The sequence below is a fragment of the Stegodyphus dumicola genome, chromosome 3 (assembly GCF_044657685.1).
Source record: "Stegodyphus dumicola isolate Sdum_Otavi_A_Nest chromosome 3, ASM4465768v1".
Lineage (NCBI taxonomy): Eukaryota > Metazoa > Arthropoda > Arachnida > Araneae > Eresidae > Stegodyphus > Stegodyphus dumicola.
The window spans coordinates 94,908,149-94,927,967 of NC_140770.1; the positions used below are offsets into that span (position 1 = coordinate 94,908,149).

A 19,819-nucleotide genomic window follows, 5' to 3' on the forward strand; every position below is an offset into this window, starting at 1 on the left:
ACAGCCAACATCGTTATCTGAACTTGCCACCATTTTGCAGGAAGAATGGTATAATATTCTCTTGGCAAACGTACAGGAACTGTATTTATCCATTCCGAGAAGATTGCAAGCTGTTTTGGATGACAACGGGTTTCCTACACCATATTAAGCAAAGAAATATGTTTTTTTAAAGGTGTTTCCATATTTTTGTCCAACCCCTGTATATATATATAATTAAAAAGCTAGGTAGTAAGTACTTTATAAAAAAAGACCAATTTGGTCTAAAAATTTTTTTTGCGCAATATGCTGCGAAATTAAGGAAAAGAGAAGAAGATAAACTGTAGTTAGCTCGCCAAAAAGTTACCAGGAGCTGTGGCTCCAAGAAAAAGTTCAACACAGTATTTTTTAAAAAACAATAACATTGAAGGATGAAAAATTAGGCTACACGCAAAATAAAATGTATAATATAAAACACAGTAAAATACTAAGCGTTGGAAACAGGTCAATGGCAAAAAATACAGTAAAATACCTATCGATGTGATAAGTGAAATGTTAAAACATATAAAAAACCGATCGATGGAACAAGTTAAAACAAATAAAAACTTATGAAAAAACATAAAAATTATAAAGCGGAAAATGGTAAATTAGCTCAATTCGACGTCCAACCTGGCTTTTCAAGGGAAATTTCTAGTTAAACGTCGAACCAAGCTAACTCTATTATGCGTTTCGACGAAACAGACAATTGAAATTTTTGTGTTACGAAAATTTTTTGTAATTAGATGAATTGTCCTAAACATTTTTTTTAGTCTCAATTGTCTGTATATATAGTTTTCGTTCATAGTTTGAGGCAATATGCTGAAAATGCTGAGAGTTCTAAAGCTTGTTGGAAGAAGTGGCAGCATAGATGAGTGGTGAGACAGTATAAACTTTCAGTTCTAAGCTGTTTTCTAAAAATACATGGCTTTATAAATCCTAAGTCATGTGTATATATATATATATATATATATATATATTATGTCTGTGAAAAGAAAACCAAGTATTTTAAACAGAGCAAAAATTAAATATTTCGATCAAAATATGCTTTTTTTTTTTTTTTCATTATTTCAGTACTTGGCACATTAAATCAATATAGGACAAGTTTTTGAAAGTCTGTCTTTAAGATGATCTTGATAATCATTGTTATGACAGCATAGTTAGTCTATATTTTAGGGTACCCTTTGGATTATCGCCCAGTTATTTCATTTATGGTAACCTGAGTAGAGGTACTTACATATTAACGACACCGCACTTACATATTAACGCCACCGCAGCAGAAGTTGCCCTGATGTGCCAATAAAGAGCAATCCTTTTGTTCGCAAGCAATTATCTTATTCCTTTTTGCCTTGTTGTTTGCTAATTTTTGATGCCATTTTTAAGTGCTACGAAAATCCGTCTTTGGTATTTGCGAAACACAGAAGAAGATGCAATTTTATATTTTCAGGAGCGAAATATTTTGCCAAAAAAAAAAAAATGAAAATGTACCAATTCGCATGGTATGAAACTTTATTTTTGTAAATGTAATTTAAGACAATGTGATCAGCAAGTGGGACTTAGAAAAGACAACTGGTTTGAAAGAAGCAGAATTCTACTTTGTTCAGCTATGAGATTCATGTACTGCTGGTGCGAGGAGTTGACGTCGATTAAATTTTGTGAAAAGCAACTTGATTTATCAGATAAAATTGTTGTAGATTGGAACAATTACATGCATGAATTATGTGTCTTGGATATGGAGAATAAACCAAACAAGAAGGTAGGGGGACCCGATTGCACTGTGGAAATTGATGAAAGTTTGTTTACTAAGCGTAAAAATAATTGTGGTCGAGTATTACCGGAACAGTGGGTGGTTGGTAGTATATGTAGAGAAACAAAAGATTTGTTTGTTGTCACTGTTCCTAATAGAACTGGCTCTGCCCTTAATAAAATTATTGAAAACATTGCAGATGGTAGCAGAAAAATTTATTCTGACAATTGGAAAGGTTACTAAACAAATAGAATAGAAAAAGAATTATTCCTACATGCTAAAGTTAATAATCATAAATACAAATTTATTGATCCTGATAGAGGAGTTCATACATAAACAGTTGAGAGAATGTGGGGCAGTGCTAAATGGAATAACAAGATACATAGTGGGACAGCGAGCCATCATTTAGAATCTTATTTAGCAGAGTTCATATGACGACAGCATCAGGTCAAAGAAAATAGAGACTGTTTTGAACCTATGTTAAACTTTATATCGGCACATTTTCCACCGAAATCCGATTGACTACTCTGATTTTAAATAAAGCGTTTTGATTTTTGAAAATGTTTTGGTTTTAAGTAAAGTGTTTTAATTTATGATTTGTTGCAAAAATTTTAGATGTAGATTGGCAGCATTTAAAAACTGCCAAATCTTCAGCTGTGGTGGCGTTAATACGAAAGTACCTGAGTAGGTTATGGGAACCCTGTTATGACGTGATTGCGATGATATTAATTGATCACAAAATTTTTGTAAGGCTTACTTAGGTATGGATGTTGATTAGGGAGTACATAATTATTTTTTGTTTTACATCATAAAATGCATGTTGGTGGTATCATTAACCTGCAGCTTCTGTACACTTTGGAACAATTGGGAAAGAAAACATTGATCAACTGTTGTGTAAATGAAAATTTAAATGGCTTCATTCACCTCTTGATAAATTATGTCGTGAGGTTTAAAGATTTAGAACTGAAGCTCATATCAACACTATGGAAGGTATTTGGGGTGTAATAAAAATTTATTTTTAAAAGAAATGATACCGACAGTCCAGCAGTATGGAGGATATTTTTCATGTTTACTTTTGTGAATTAATGTGGCAACAGCAGTATACAGATTCTAGTTCAGATGATTTTAAATAGTTTTTGGATGCTGTTAAGAAATTTTGTTTGTCACATATATCGAAGAAACAGAAATTTTTAAATAAGGTTGAGTCGATATTTTCTTTTTGTACTATTTAGATTAGCTAACATGTAGTTCCATTCATATGTTATTTTATTGTTTGATTTAAAATGCAGTTTATTGAGATTATATATTGTTTGCTTTAATTATGTTTTGGACGACATTTTACTGGAGAGGGCGTTGGATGTAAACAGGAATGGCGCCAATTTTCGTCAAGGGGTATCCTGAAATATGATTTTACCGACAACTCATATGAATTCAGCATTATTATAAAAATTCTATTCATTGTCATTTTCATATTATGAAGCAGAACATAATTGTGTAGTGATAGATCTAAGGAATAAAGCCTGTGCTGTATGATAAACTCCCAAGAAAATATGATTTATGTGATGATTTTGTGAGATGAAGTATTGTCATGGAACAAATGTTAGTTCTCTGTGACTTGATAGTCTGATCTCATTTTAATATTTTGTCAATACAGATGCTTCGTAATATCTGAATATAATATCTGGAAGTCTGAATTCTGGACATCTAATATCCCGAATGACTTAATCTCCAGACCACCACCAATTTTCTTTTTCTTTTTGGAAATTTTTTTGTAAAAACAGAAAAAGAATTAGATTCCAGAATGGTGTATCACTTTAGTACAGTAAAAGTCCGATGTCTGAACTCGTCAAGACTTCAGCAATCCTGGATTTTGGATTTTTCCATATATTAAATCATCAGTTTAAATCTACTAAGATGACATGTAGAAATTATGAATTTAAAAATATGAAGTAATGAAGTATTTATAATCTAAAGGATATCAAAATTTATGGAAAAAAAGCTTAACATTTGTTTACTTTATTCAATATTTTTTTCAGTGTAAGCTGTTCAAGTTGCTTCGTTTTCTATTTTAACACTTTCTCTTTAATTCTATAGATAGATCTAATTTCTTATTCAGTTACAAAGTTCCATTGTTCAAGTCCTGTAATTGCTGTATTGAAAGCTCCGACTAACTTCTTAATTGAAATTTTTTAATTTTCAATAACCTCTCTGTCACTTTCTTCTCTATGGGTAGCGGTATTTTCCGGATTTAGAACCATACTACAGATTTCACCATCTGTTAATTGATTGATGATTGGAGCATTGCCATCACAATTAAAGCCTTCTGTTATGTCATCTGTGTTTATTACCACTTCACATTTCTTTACAAAATCCATTAATTGGAAAATTTCACCCCTTTTGTTTACGATATCTGAAAACCTTCAAATTTGCAGCTATCATCTTACTGAAGCTCATCATGAAATATAATAGCTGGCCAAAAATTTTTCCCAGCACTTTTTAAAGTACAGTCAAAAGTCGTTAATCCAGACTCATCGGGACTTCGGCGATTCCGGATTATCGATTTTTCCGGATTATAGATCATCAGTTTAAATCTGGTAAGATGGCATGCAAAAATTACAAAATTAAAAATATGAAACCGTAATTTATGAAATAAAGAACAATTATGATCTAAAGGGTATCAAAATTTACAAAAAGAAAAAACTTAATATTTATTTGTTTAATTTATTAAACATTTCCTTCAATGTAAGTTGCTTCGTTTCATGTGATAATGCTTTCTCTTTAATTCTATTAAACAGACATAATTTCTTGTTTAGTTACAAAGTTCCGCTGTTCAAGTCTTATAATTGCTGTGTTGAGAATACCGACTAATTTGTCAATCGAAATGTTTTCGTTTTCAATAACCTCTGGGTCACTTTCTTCACTATCAGAAGCGAATTATAATGATGAGGAACTTGATTTAAATCATATCAAAGACAGAGTACATCGAGATGAAATACTAAACTTAGTACCGAATTATAACCCAAATAAAATAAAAACATCTGCTCTGAAGATAAGGATAGTGTTGACAGATCAACTTCCAATCCGCTGTGTGAAATTGATAAACAGATTTCGGATTTCAAAACATACTTTCGCTTTGTAGATACAAATTACATATTAGTAAATATATATGGGAAATTCTATTTGACATAACCTTTCTAATCTATCATAATCTAATAATGACGTTTCTGCCCCCCCCCTCTGCCGCAGAGCAGCGTGAAATTGATAAACAGATTTCGGATTTCAAAACATACTTTCGCTTAGATAACTTTAGCTTAGCGTATAACTCCGTTACACATTAAACGCGCATGCGCACAAACATATTCGCAGCCGTGAGGGTCTTACGCGCTCTCGTAAACGCCTGTGCGCATGCGTGAACGCGACGCATGCGCAGAAAGTTTGTAGCTTTGAGGTCCGGATTATAGATCATTCCGGATTATGGGTGTCCGAATTAACGACTTTTGACTGTATATGAAGATGCATCCTCCGATGATCTTGTATTGCTCCACACAGCAGATTTTATGCTAAAATATTTCAAAAATTCTTGAATAGTCGTGCCATTATTCAAGAAATTTAACATGGACTTTAAAAATGTTACTTTATATTTGCATTTCAGCTGATGTACTGTTCCAATAGCTATAGGCTGAATGATTTATGTGCAATCTGGAGGAAAGATTAATATGTATACATAATCCTTTACTAAAACTTTTAAGTGAAGTATGAGCCGTACAGTTATCTCAATCAGTAAAATTTTGCGTCATTAGGTAAACCAACCAAATTCAAATGTTGCCGAGCCTTGGGTATGAAATGATTTTCAAACCAATCCTTCATTAATGCTTGTGTCATCCATGCTATTTTTATTTGCACATTATATAACTGGGAAAATCTTTACTTTTTTAAATGCTTGAGGTCGTGTATTTTTTCTGTTTAGGAAAAGTTTATACTGCATTTCTGGAGCATTTGCGCATGCTAAAATTGTTAGTCTTGCTGAATCCAAAGGGAATCTTTGATACCAGCTGAAGCATTTTCTGTATAGTATGCCAAGTTATTCTGCAGTACATATTGCCAGAAAAGACCAGTTTCATCAGCATTGAAAAATTGTTGATATAACTTTTCACTATTAGTGAGTTCAATAAATTCATCTGCAAATAGTTCAACAGCTTCAGTATCAGTTGAGAGTATCAGCTATCATGAGATCTGCGAAGAAAAACAAGTTGTTTCAATATCTTTTGTCTTGCTTCTATCGTGCACTGAGATAATTCAGCCTGAATTGTATTTTTTTATTACTATACGCATGTCTATTTCTTGAACATGCTTAAGGCTTATAAATAAATAAATTCCCACACATACTCAAGGCTTATCGAGAGAAGGCTCTAGATATCTTACTGCTTGATGCAGTCTGTGCAGGTCCTGAATTTCGCTAACAAGCGCCTCCCTAAGTTCTAAATTTTTGTGTCCCAGTGCTTTCCCTAAATTCTAAAAGTTTTGTCATCCTTTAATTTTGTTCCTCTGTGCTTCTCTAAATTCAAAAAAATTTATCTTCTTAAATTCTTCCACCATACAATCTCTGGCGCCAGTTCTGGGTTTATGTAAATAACAAATCAGTTAGCACTGAATGTAATTGTTTGGTCTATGAGTATCATTAACGAAATCTATTCTTAGCATATGGAAAGAAATTTTTGTTAAATTTTTCATCCTCAACATTTCTTAGCGCATTTGACAATAGCGAGGTATTTTATACAGTGCCGAAATGAAATTAAGAATCGGGACTCTCTGCATGTCTTATTATGGGGGGGGGGGAGAGAAATAAAATGTGCATGCATAAAGCATACAAAAAAAAAAAAAAAAAAAAAAAAAAAAAAAAAAAACTGAAAGGTTTCAGATTTTAAAATACGTCCAAAGGGGCTTTTTAACATTTTACCTGTTACCTTTATTTATTGAATATCACATTCTTTGCACTTAAACTAGAAAATCAGTTTAAGAGCAATATTGCAAAATAGTTTTAAATTGAGCATATCTTTAGAATTTCCGATACTCAGTCCAGATGCTAGAGATAAAAATGTTTTTTTTTTTTTTCTGTACAATGTTGCCATTTTTCGCTTTGAAATCCTTCAGTTTGTTAATCAAAAATTCGTTAAAGATTTATAGAATATGAAATCGATAATAAAGCAAATTCCAAATTTCAAATTTGGGCTTCCACATGCCCATATTTGCAGTAGGATTATGTCATTCAAAATTCGATGGCTCTATGTACCTTTGTTTTATCACAATGCAAGAAATATACATACATTTATGCAGATTTTTCATTATTTAATTTCTTCAAATATAATGCTGGACTTTAATGGTGGCAACAGTTTGAAAAGAGAAACGGACATTTATAGTGAACCAATCGCAAAACAAAAACAATAGTCCTTCTGGGACAAAGCTCCTTTGAACTAAAAAGATTGTTGGTGGCTTTGAGGTCAAGATTCTAGATCATTCTGTATATTGGACGTACAGATCTCAGCTTTGTACTGTATATGCTAAATGCTTCATGCATGCACCAGTTCTTCATTATAAAGTATGTGGAAGGTTTAGATTCTTAATTTGACTTAAGTACTAATTTAGACTTAAGTCAAATTAAGAAATTTATAGGTTTATTATTTATAGAAATTTATAATTCAACATAGGTATTTTATTTAAAATTTTAATAAAATACCTATGTTGAAGAAACACAACCATTTGTTAGCATATAATTTCCCTCTGTTTTTTTACTTGGCAAACATCTCAAACTGAAACATTCTACCAAAATTCATCACTGATTTTACACTTACTGAATAACTTATATTCTTGATACTAAACTGGAGAATAATTTTTTATTATTTTTTTGCTTTCATCAATGCATGATTGTCAATTCAGAAAACGTGAGAATTGACTCAAACTTTTCTTTTTAGTAATTAAATACCAAACAATATTGTAACCTTTTATGTTAACATTATGCTTGGCAACGATTTCAGTTAATTGCGAAGTGTTGTGTGTGTAGACAAGGAGAAATTTTGCTGTGTAAAAAGTAGATTTTGTAAATGATATTCATAGGTTAAAGGATAACGTTTAGGGCTGTTTAAGAATAACTGATTTGTTATTAAGTCTTAAGGATGTATGAGAATTTATTTATTCAGATTTCAGATAAGCCTAAAGCATGTGTGGAAAATAGAATAGATGCAAGTATAATAAATAATAAAACTGATCTGATTCAGTCATAACTTCCTCAGTGCGTAATAAAAACAAGACCAAATTTGGATGAAGAACATGTCTTTAATCGCCAATATCATGATGTATCACTAATATTGTGTATAGTGAATGGTAGTGTATACATATTTAGTTTTACAATAATAGCCATGAATTTGAAGGTTTACAGATATTGAAAAAAAAGGAAAAATGTCCAGTTTGTGGAGAAGTGGTAATATATGAAGATGATATAACAGAAGTTTTTCATTGCAGTGACAATGCCTCAGTCATCAATCAATTAGTGAATGACAAAATCTTTAGTATGATTCTAAATCCATAAAATGTTGCTGCTTGAAGAAAGTGACAGAGAGTTTGTTGAGAATGAAAAAAATTCAATTGACAATTTAGTGGGAATCCTCTGCCCTGCAGTCACAGGACTTGAACAGTGGAACTCCATAACTGAACAAGAAATTATGTCTGTCTATAAAATTATATTGAAAGAAATGTTTAATAAAGAAAACAAGTAAATATTGTGTCCCTCTTTTTTTTTTTTTTTTTTTTTTTTTTTTTTTTTTTTTTTTTTTTGTAAATTTTGATTTCTTTAAGGTCATAAATCCGTCCTTATTTCATATTTTAAATTTTATAATTTCTACATATCATCTACACGTCTTACTAGATTTAAGAATCATCAAAGTCCCGATTAGTCTGGATATCGGACTTTGTAACATGCTAGAATAATACTTCAAGGTAACTGTTTACTTAAAATGAATTCACAATGACTATTGCTTTTGAATAAAAAAAGCTTTTGTTAATTTGCAATATAATGAAACAGTTGTTTTGATGATTTCTGGTACTTACATGTTAGTGCAATCTATTTCACACAAAAGGCGAGAAAGAATGATATCTGTTAATTGCAAAAAAATACTTATTACGTAAATACATATATATTCCATGTTTTAATTAGATATTTATTCCCAAAATCAATTAATAAACCTACATACAAACATAGTTTTGTTTTTTTCCTTCTGGTGAAAATTTCGTTTTTGTTGCTGTAAAAGTAGATTCAAAGCAATTATTACATTTAGCCATTTTACAGCAAAAAATTATATTCCTGGAGAAATTTTAGTCCAGTAGGTCCCGTCAGGAAATCCCTCAAGTGCTTACTTAAAAATTATGTTTAAAGCAAAAAAAAAAAAAAAAAAAAAAATATTCAAGTTGGTTCATAAAAAACTTCTGGAACTTAGAATATAACAAAAGAAGGCATATGAAAATAATATTGCTTGTTGAAATTGAAAAGTTGTTATGCATGTCACTGTCAGAGTTTGGCAGTCTTTAAAAATATGGCGATTTCTGTTAAGGTGGTTGCATAAATAATTCATCATTATGTATGAAAAGAAATATGCATAATTTTTACTTTTCTTAAATTTAAACTAGTATATTTTATCTAATTTTTTAAATATACCTACCAGTACATATACTAGTTGAATACATATTTTAATTTTTTTAATTTAAATATTTATCTTAGGAATATGAAGAAGGAAGTACAAAATAGTTTACATGGAGAAGGAAAAAACAAAAAGAGGTATATTTTTCTCTAAAAATCAGAATATTGTTATTGTATTTATTTATCTGTAGAAAGAGTGTTTATGATTCATAAATTATTTTATAAATAAATCTAAATAAAATGCTCTTAATTTTCTATTGTCTTAAGAATCAAATGATATTTTTACTACTAAATTCAAATATATATTTGGAATTGTTTTTATGCAATGATATTTTGTGATAAAGGATTTATATGAAGTTATGTAAATTTATATGTACACCTCGCAAAAAAAAGGGAGGGACAGTTCTATATCTCCCGTTCTACTGGGCCGATTGATGAAATTCAATTTGCGTTTTTCATGTCTCGAAAGCGCGACTTAGGATATGTATTGCATTTATATATAGCATTGTTCTAATATAGGTATTTTGACACAATATCGGACTTTTTCTGAAATAGCATACCAATTTTTTCCATATTTTGATTCTACGACTCAAATTATGCCAAACTACCAAGTTTTGTAAAAATCGCACGAGTAGTTTTTAAAAAATTAGCTCTCAAAATTTCAGCTCCTCAGTGTTCATTGAGTTTGGCATATATTTATTAATTTATCTTTTTTTTATTAAACTTATTTGATTCTTCTTTTCACATTTCGAAATTTAGGTTCATTCGAAATAAAATTCACCCGTTTTTTTACATTTATTTTTAAAATTTGTATTTTTAAATAATTTTTATAAATTTTTCAAAAAAAATTTTGAATTATAATCTACAAAATTGTTACCATCATCTTAAAGTAGACGTATTTTTAAGCATAACCTGCAAAAAATGACAATTTTTTTAGTCAAAATTTCTGAAGATAGGCGTGAATTTATATATTGGAGCATTTTGAAATTTGGCATATTTGTTGAAAGCGATAAAATATCAAATGTTGTTTAGACACTTTTCGAAAATTATTTGGAAGTAGAAACGATGGGACTTTTTTCTCCTCATGCACAATGTAAAAAGGTAGGAGCAAGGTGCCTTTTTTCGCTCCAGCATAATGGAAGGGAAAGTAAAATTGGTTGCTACATATTAAGATGTTCACCAAGTGAATTATTCTTGGCGAAAACTGAAAAAAATTGTGCCAAGATAAATGCTTGAATTTCTCCATAAATTGTGCACTAAATTTTACATAATTTAATATCTAGGCATAATTTGAGTCGCAGAATCGAAATATGAAAAAAAATTGGTATGTTATTTCAGAAAAAGTCCGATTTTGTGTCAAAATATCTATGCTATAACAAAGCTATATATAAATCTAATATGTATCCTAAGTCGTGCTTTCGAGGCATAAAAAACGCAATTTGAATTTTGTCAATCGGCCCAGTAGAACTTAGATATAGAACTCTCCCCCCTTTTTTTTGTGCAGTGTATATAAAGAATTAATATACAGTGAGCATTGTTTATATGTTTTTTATTTCATCTCTGTCATGATTCTTTTCTGTGCATATTACCAGAAAAGTATTTTATTAATAAGTTTCAAAGAGTCAAAAGTAGTATAACTTCAATATGTACTACTTTTGTCAATTTATTCGTCGATATTTCTTTTCAGTATCAGTTTCACAAACTAGTTTCTTTGGATATCATTTTCTTTCTTTCACTAGCATTTGGAAACTATTTGGCAATGTGTCTGTGCTTGTATTTGGGGGGGGGATGATGTTATGTAAATGAAATGGATACAAGATATGAAATTAGGTGGTGGATGGAAAAGGAGGTCACTTGATGCAGCAAAATAGTTTTTGGGTTATGCTAATGAGATATGTTTATGAATAGGAGACTATTTGTATATTATTTGATAAATATGTTTTAACTTGGCTATTTGTCCTTTGCACTGTTCTTTAAATCTAACTTGCAGATAAGCTATCTAGATAAGAGACATTCTCATTAAAAGATAAAGCTGAAATTTTAGTAGAGTTTGAGTTGAATACAAAACTAGTAAAAGTAGAATTATCAAAAACTGAATATCGATGTTAACACTGAAAACAGCAAATGTTTCTGTAAGAAGATATAGCACCTGCTTCAAAAATTCGTTTAAAAAATTATGTATTCAAGTCTGAAAATTTCCTGAAGTTCAGGGATGTTATTTTGGTGAACATTTTCACTCATTACCATGTTTTAAATATTCCAATCAATGGAATATTTAAAACATGGTAAACATTTGGGGAGAATCCCCGAATGGAAAGGGGAACAGTAGCAGTGGAATTGAATTTGAAGGACCGGTTATTTTTAATTTGGATAGCTCAGAAACTGCTCCATGGAATCTCATGTCTGGTTATAAATGGGAAATCCAAAAAATTGTCCTAGCTGAATCTGCTAAATATCTGTATAAAGAATTATCCAAAGAAATTGGTAACTACAGCTGAAAGATTTTTAACATTGGTGAAAAGAATCTTCTTTCATTTTGTGATTGTCTATTGAGTAAGAAATATAATCAAACATTAATTTCAAAACATTTTTTGTGTAATATCAGTGCAGGATTTACGTATAAACTACACAAGCTATAGCTTATTGCCCCCACTTTCTTGGGGGTGTTCCCAAAAATTTAAAATATAGTATAACAGACTTATAAATGGTTCCATACCTCAAATAGCTTAGGACCTTATCAAGTCTGAATCCGGCTCTGTGTAATATTGTTGGAGTTATCTTATTTTGCTTCATCATATAAAGACTTTAAAAAATTATTTTTTATCCATAATAAGAAATACTGTTCATAATTTTTTTTATTTAAATAACTTGCTCATTTATACTAAAAATGGTTTGTTTTTGCAGCTCCAGAATGATATAGTATTTTTTTTTTTTATCTTCAAGGTTGATATAATAAGGTTTTACTGTCTTAAACTGTAAAGATCATTAGATATTTTTGGAGTAGGAAGCATGAAAAATCAGTTACGTTCTTGCCAGGTTTTTAATTGCTAATGGCACATGATAATCGTTCATACAATGAAAGTATGCACGTAGGAGTATGATACTTTCTTACAGAGTGAAATTCTAAAATTAGTAAGACATAGTTGTAAAGCATAACTACAAATAATTTAAAAAGTAAATTTTAAGGCTCTTTCTTGCAGTAAAACAACATGTACTAAGCAATTTGTTTTTAATAGAAAGGTACATGCACCAATTCAATATGTCCTGCAAGTCAATATCCTTTTGTCATCAGCTCATTTTGAACTGTGGTAAAAAGTTTCTAAGTATGAAAAATATATTTGTTAGAGTAGTTATTGCTATAAACAAAGAAGGAGATTGAGTGACACACTTTTTAATGTATTTTGCAGTAATTGACAAAACAGATAATCTTCTTAGTAAAACATAAATTTTATTTTTAGTTTACGGAGATAGATAATTTGTATACAGTTCTTAAGTGGCAAAATTTTCATACATCTACTAGCTGGTCAAACTTCAGAATACTAATCTTAAAACAATTTCTTACGTTGCTGAGCAACGGTTACATCATACAAATATGGCATTGCCACTTCAATAATAAACATAGTTATTTGTTAAATAACAAAATATTACAACCTCTCCCCCCTCCAGATAAACTTTAATTTATATTTTTAGGAATTAAAGTTTACATTTTTTTTTTTTCAAAACAACAATATCAGCACAATACAGAATTGAAATACAACAAATAACATAATAACATACACTGAGGAAGAGAGGAAAGAACAAAATATTTTTTTTTATCTATATAGAGAAACAAATTATTTAATCAGGCCAGGGAGTATGACTTAATGCGTCTACATTTTTATGGTTTTTACCACTTCAATGAACAACCATGTAATTGTAGGGTTGTAGTACTAGTGCCCATCTCATAAGTCGTGGATTTAGACTCGCATTATTTTTGAGCCAAACTAGGGAATTATGATTGGTTATCATGAGGAATTTAGAATGTCCGTCTAAATAACATTGAAGTTTCTTTACAGCAAATATTATGGCGATGCATTCCTTTTCTGTGGTAGAATATTTTTGTTTAGTTTCTGTAAACTTACTGAGGTATAATACTGGATGTTCATTGTCTCGTTTATCTTTTTGAGCTAAAATGACACCCAGAGTCTGAAACATCAATTTGCAAAATAAACTCCATATTGAAATCAGGTGAGTGTGACAGAGGCTTTTGTGGCAGTTTTACTTATTCAACAACTCGCTCTTATCTGTTTAGTTTCTTTAAAAACTTCTTGACTTGCATCTCAACTGCAGTACTTAGCAATTCATCTAGAATTTTTCACTGAGAATCATTTAATTTTGTCAGTTCTTTCTTGTCATATAGATTTTGCTCCTTGCGAGATGAACTTTTGTTCTTATCTGTTACTTGCATTCTCATTGAATGTGGCACTTCTGAGTATCCTTTTTCATGCTTGTGCCTCTTTACTAAGTTTTCTGACGTATACTCTTAACGTATTTTTAATTTCTTAGCTTTAGAAGCACCTTCATGAGTTCTTTTATCAGAAGTTCTTTGATCTGCTGTTAACAAACTGTCAAACACATCTCTGCTTTTTGTAGAAGCAGGAACTGGGGAACTTGTAAGGAAATAATCACACACACTATCCATGAAAGGTGATGGGATACACCTTTTATGGATCCACACACCTATAATTTATTTTATGGATTTACACACCTATCACCAGGTGAACAAGGTGAGTCAGCTTCCATATCAATAACTTCAGTTTTCACATCAGGAGGTGAATGCTTAGACTGTCGGTCAGATTTCTGTGAAGCATTGACAGAAGCTTGACTATTAGGAGGATGAGAATTGACCAAATTACCCTGAGTTTTAGCACTATTATTTGTTTGGATCTGCATCAAAGATGAATAGTTCTGCATTTGATCTCCATATTTTTCAGGAATAACAATTAATTCCCTTTCATTTCCATTTTTATCTAATTTCTTTTTCATCAACAACCCATTCTCCTTTACTTTTAAATCATTTGTTTTGCCGAAATTTTCACTTTTAGCTTCGCTTAGCAATGAGGCTAGATCTTTGCTTTGATGCTGAGATTCAATTAATTCCTTAGAATTAACATTAATCACTTTCTTAATTTCTTAGTCTTCCTCATCAGCTTGTGGTAAAATATCATCGTCAATCTCAATAAACATCTGTTATTCTAGTTTCTCCATTTCGATTTCTCTACTCCGATCTTCTTCACGAGATCGTGTCAAAAGAGCATTTATTTTTTCTAAATTTAAGAATGATTTAGCTTTGAACAATTGGGCAATTTTGTTACCCAATACATATCTGCTGGGATCGTTTGTAATAACAGCTGCCTTTGTCTTTATATGACCAAGTTCACAATTAATTTCAACTTCGGCTAACGGTAGACACACTAAATGGTCATTTAAAAGATATTGTACCTAGAAGACATGTTCTCCAGTCATTTTTGCGTTATCTATGTATTTTCGAGAAATAAAATCAACAGTGGCTCCTGTGTCTCAAAGAATAAGCATTTCATACTTATTAGCTAAACCGTTAATTGTATATGTCTCTAACAAATCATCATTCGAAGATACGCAACTTACCTTTTCATTTGGTTTTAAGCAAGGGCACTGAGGCTTAAAATGTTTGGATGACCCACACTCGAAACAACGTGGTTGATATCTTTTGTCGTATAAATTATCTTGATTTTTGTTTTGGAACTGATTCCTTTGTCGATGATCTTTCTGGTATTTTGAATCATCCCATCTATCAGAATGCTTAAAATGAGGCGGATGCTCTATTTTTTCACAAAATTTTCGTAACGAGGTTTAAATGATCCTTTGTTAAATCTCTCAGTTTGACTGGAAGAAAATTTCAGGTTTATTAATTTTCTCACGTCTTCAAAATCTTCGATTTTCTTAACCATCTCAGTAGGTGAAATGATGGTAGTCCATTCATCCATAAAATGTTCTTTGAAATCAGGAAAAGTACGTTTTTTAATTTGATCAACCAGCGTGAGATCTTTTAACTGTTCAAAAGTTTTAATGTTTAATCCGGTAAGCCATCCTTCTAAATAATTCTTTAATTCATAGTAGAAAATCATATTAAGTACTTTCAGTAAATTTTTGGTGTTTATTAAATAGTTGTTGAAATTTTTCCACACTCAATTTAAATCATTGTAACAGTAAAGTTTTTACATATTCATACTTTTTTTGCGTCCTCTTCTGGTTCTCTAGCAATAAGCTGAACAATGTCAGGAGGCAGCAGTGGGATGAGGTGAGTCACTTGATTTTCAGCAAGTATATTCATCATCTTAGCTTAACGCTCAAATAAACCAGACATAAACTCATTTCATCTTCTTTAGGGTTTAAACGTGACATGACATTGTGAATTCTGATTTTTAAAGGCTCCTCAGGTAACTGCGTAGTTTATACCGGCTGTGCTGTTGCAGCCATTGTTTTACAATAAACAATCTGTAATATGTCGGGATGATGTTACTATCTACCACACGCCTGGACGGCGAGAACTAAAAAAAAAAAAAAACTTTTGCCAATTCTGCAGTATACTCAAATCACACTACATCTGTTTGATATCACTACTTATTTTCCACATGCCTGCTTGGCAACAAATTCACAAATTCAAAAACTCAGCTAGCAGGTTTTTTTTTTTTTTTTTTTTTTTTTTTAATAAATGCTGGAATGCCTTACACATATAAATTATCAACAAAAAAAAAATTCAAAACAAATAACAGTAAAGCCTAAATAATAATTTTTTTAAATACTTCTTTACCACAAATATCAATTATAAATTACTCTTAAAATTTTTAGTTTCAGTTATTTTACAGAAAAACTTACACTATTTAAATATAATTCTGAAATGAAATACTTATTCAATAAACCCTTTTTTATGAAACCAAAAGTTAATCTTATCTTCAGAGATCAGCAAGATCCTGTTTGACAATTCTTTGCTTGGACGCAAGTTATAGAAACACAGAGGGTAACTGTTGAATGATCCGCTTCAAAATCTGACTTTGATAGGGCAGACTTCTGACATCCATTTCACCTTGCAATAAACAAACTTGGCAATTGGCACTAGCAAACTTGTTCTCAAAATTTCAGCAACGTTCTGGGATTAGGAGACCAGCACCATCGAAACTGACAATTGCACTCCTAATTTCCAGTATCTCACTGGAACCTCCAAATTTATAAGACTGTAATGTATTTTTCAGTAATTGACAAAACAGATAATCTTCTTAGTAAAACATAAATTTTTTTTTTAGTTTATGGAGGTAGATAATTTGTGTACAATTCTTAAGTGGCAAAATTTTCATACTAGCTGTCAAACTTCAGAATAGAATACTAATCTTAAAATAATTTCTTACATTGCTGAGCAACGGTTACATCATATAAATATGGCATTGCCACTTCAATAATAAATATAGTTATTTGTTAAATAACAAAATATTACACTTTGTATCATTCAGTCTTATTCTTCTTACTCTTACTGTTAGAACTTAGTTTGGAAACAATTCTGTTATAAGAAATAAAAATAAAACATTTAATTGAATTGTGGCTAAGAGGCAGCATAGGCACATTTAGCTTTTTGTATAAAATTATTTGATGCATGTTCTTATAACAGAAAAGATCCAACTTTAATATTAAATCCAATATCTGGGACATCTGTAACTTACAAATTTACTTAATACTAAGTACTTTTTTGATTTATTACATAACCTAATTATATTAAATGTTTTAATAAACGTTATCTCTTTTTAGAATCCAAGCCTTGTTCATTAATCTCAGTTATTTTTACAATCATTTCATCTGGAAAATCAGTCAGAAACAAGTAAGAATTATCTTTTTTTTTTTAATATAATTTAACACTTTCGCTGCTGGTCATATGAGGTTGTAGTGATAGTTAATGCTGTGTCATAGAAATAGGTTGTATCCATATCCCGATTTATTTATTATAAGAAATATGATTTAGAAGAGGTAATAAAAGATTATTATGTGCACCACATTGATTACTAAGTCTTTAAGCCTGGAATTTTATTACTATGCGCCAGCCTGTGATCAGCACTAGAGGCAAAAATTACTTCTGCAATGCTGCATTACATGCTGGCATGTGGCATTTAAAAGTGAATAAAAATAAATAACAATATGCATTATTTTGGTAGAAAACTATATCACAAACAAATATATAAAAAATGAATTTATTACAAGATAGTTGCAGTGATATTATTGCAAACTATATATTTCAGAATGTTATTCGTGTATGAACTTTGTAAGAAATGAATTTTTTGTTCCCTGTTTCAAACCATAATGCTGATTGAACTTGAAAATAAACAATGAGATCTTGCGTTTCCGATGCCAGCATGTGACTGGCACCTGAGACATCACACCACACCACACCACACCACGTGCAAGAGCGTGATTGACTATTCAGCAATAATGCCAGCCCTGTGCCGTTGCATGATTGGCAGTGAATGTGTTGAGCTGTTTTCCTTAAAGTTATTTATCTATACTATAGAGTTGGGCATAATTCAGTTGCAATGCAATTGATTAATAATTGAATTACAGTGTAATCCCAAATATATGTAATTCAGTTGCAAGTACAATGTAATTGTGTCTGTAATTCACATTACAGTGTAATTGTAATGGGATTGTAATTATAAATCATGCAATACAATGCAATTGTATTATAAATCATAAAATTATGATGTAATTGCAGTAGCAGATAATTCTTACAGTGTAATTATAATTGCAATTAATATAATTACAATGTAATTATAATTATACAATTTATAACTACAACTACAATATATTTATAATCATAGTTACAAATATATTGTATGTGCATAAGCTAAAATTATAATTTAATTTTATTCAACTTATTAGTAATTGCTTTTATTACCCTTGAGGGAGGTGCATTATTTTAACTTACAATATAAAATTCTATTCTTGAAAAATGATTGTAGAACAATTATGCATAAAAAATTTATGAATGAGACGAAAGGAAATAATCCAGATGCAGCCCTCTGCAATGCTACCACAAAATATAAGATTTTAAAATTTCACAAGTTCTCACACATAGCAGTTTCTCAGAATGTTATCATTGAGCAAAATATAAGATCTTTAATTAATCTTGATAATTCATTACAATTACTTTGTAGTTAAAAAACTTGCCACCCAGCTGGTCTAGTGGTTAATGACGACTGCCATATGGATGGGCCTGGGTTTTATTCCCAGAAAAAGTATGGATGTTTATATGCGTATAGTGTCTTTGCAGTCAGGGGGAACTCAAACTACATGGCCAACTGAAAGTCCTCTTGAGAACTTGGTGGTAGGGAAGGAGGGGTACGAGACCCTCGGATCACCTTGCAGGGTGCTTTTCCTCAAAATAAGGGCATAACTGCAAAGTTCATGCAGCAGGACTATACCTGTTTACCACCAGACATAAACTCATTTCATCTTCTTTAGGGTTTAAACGTGACATAACATTGTTTTAAACGTGACATGACATTGGTTTAACCATTGGTAAATTTCTAATGTCCCTCCCACTTCTACCTGCAACTGTTGTTAAAACTTCCGTTAATGCTGGTATAATTGCAGTTATAATGTCCCTCCTACTTCTACCTGTAACTGTTATTAAAACTTCATTTAATGCTGGTATAATTGCAGTTATACTACAATAGCATTTAGAATTACTATGTAATTGCAAACGCAATAAATTGTTTTGTGCTCAACACTAACTGAGTAGACAAGACTTTTGAACCGTGCTAGTTTGTTTGGAGTTCAAATTCTGGCAAACAATCTGAATGTTTGGATTATCTTCATGGTTTTCCTTATGTGTTTCTTTATCAGTTTCTCTTAGAAAGTTCTCCACAAAGATCTCTTGCTTCTTAGATTCTTTGCCACATTCAGTTAAATAAGCAATCAACTCATACATTGGCAAGGGGGCTGTATACCTTAGAAACCAAGATTTTGGTAAAAAAAACTACTTTTTTGTTCTTACGCTCAATGAAAGTATTATTTCTCATGTTTCCAAAACCGTTTGAATTTTGTTCCTACGTTCATTTAAACCGGAGTTATGATACTTTATTTCACACCTCATCCTTGAAAATCATACCGGAAGTGCACAAGACATAAATATTAAAAAGGCCGAAGTGGATGTGTCAGATTTGTTTACTTTTATTTTGGGGGCTTAAAACTTTATTTAATTACATTTTAAAGACCCAAAAGTATTTTTATGATAGCAGCTAAACAAAGTTCTGGCATATTTTCTAGCTGTGTGTTATGAATTCACTAACGCATTTTCGCTCGTGTTTTGA

At 30.8% G+C, this 19,819-nt stretch overlaps 1 protein-coding gene across 1 annotated transcript in view; it reads left to right on the forward strand.

Moving 5' to 3' along the window:
- Positions 1-19,819, forward strand: part of LOC118196159 (uncharacterized) — a 105,909-nt gene that overhangs the window by 11,444 nt on the left and 74,646 nt on the right. The window contains exons 3-4 of the mRNA XM_085813095.1: positions 9,528-9,584; positions 17,265-17,334. Of these exons, the coding sequence (XP_085669221.1) occupies positions 9,528-9,584; positions 17,265-17,334 (127 nt within the window). The remainder of the gene's footprint in view (positions 1-9,527; positions 9,585-17,264; positions 17,335-19,819) is intronic.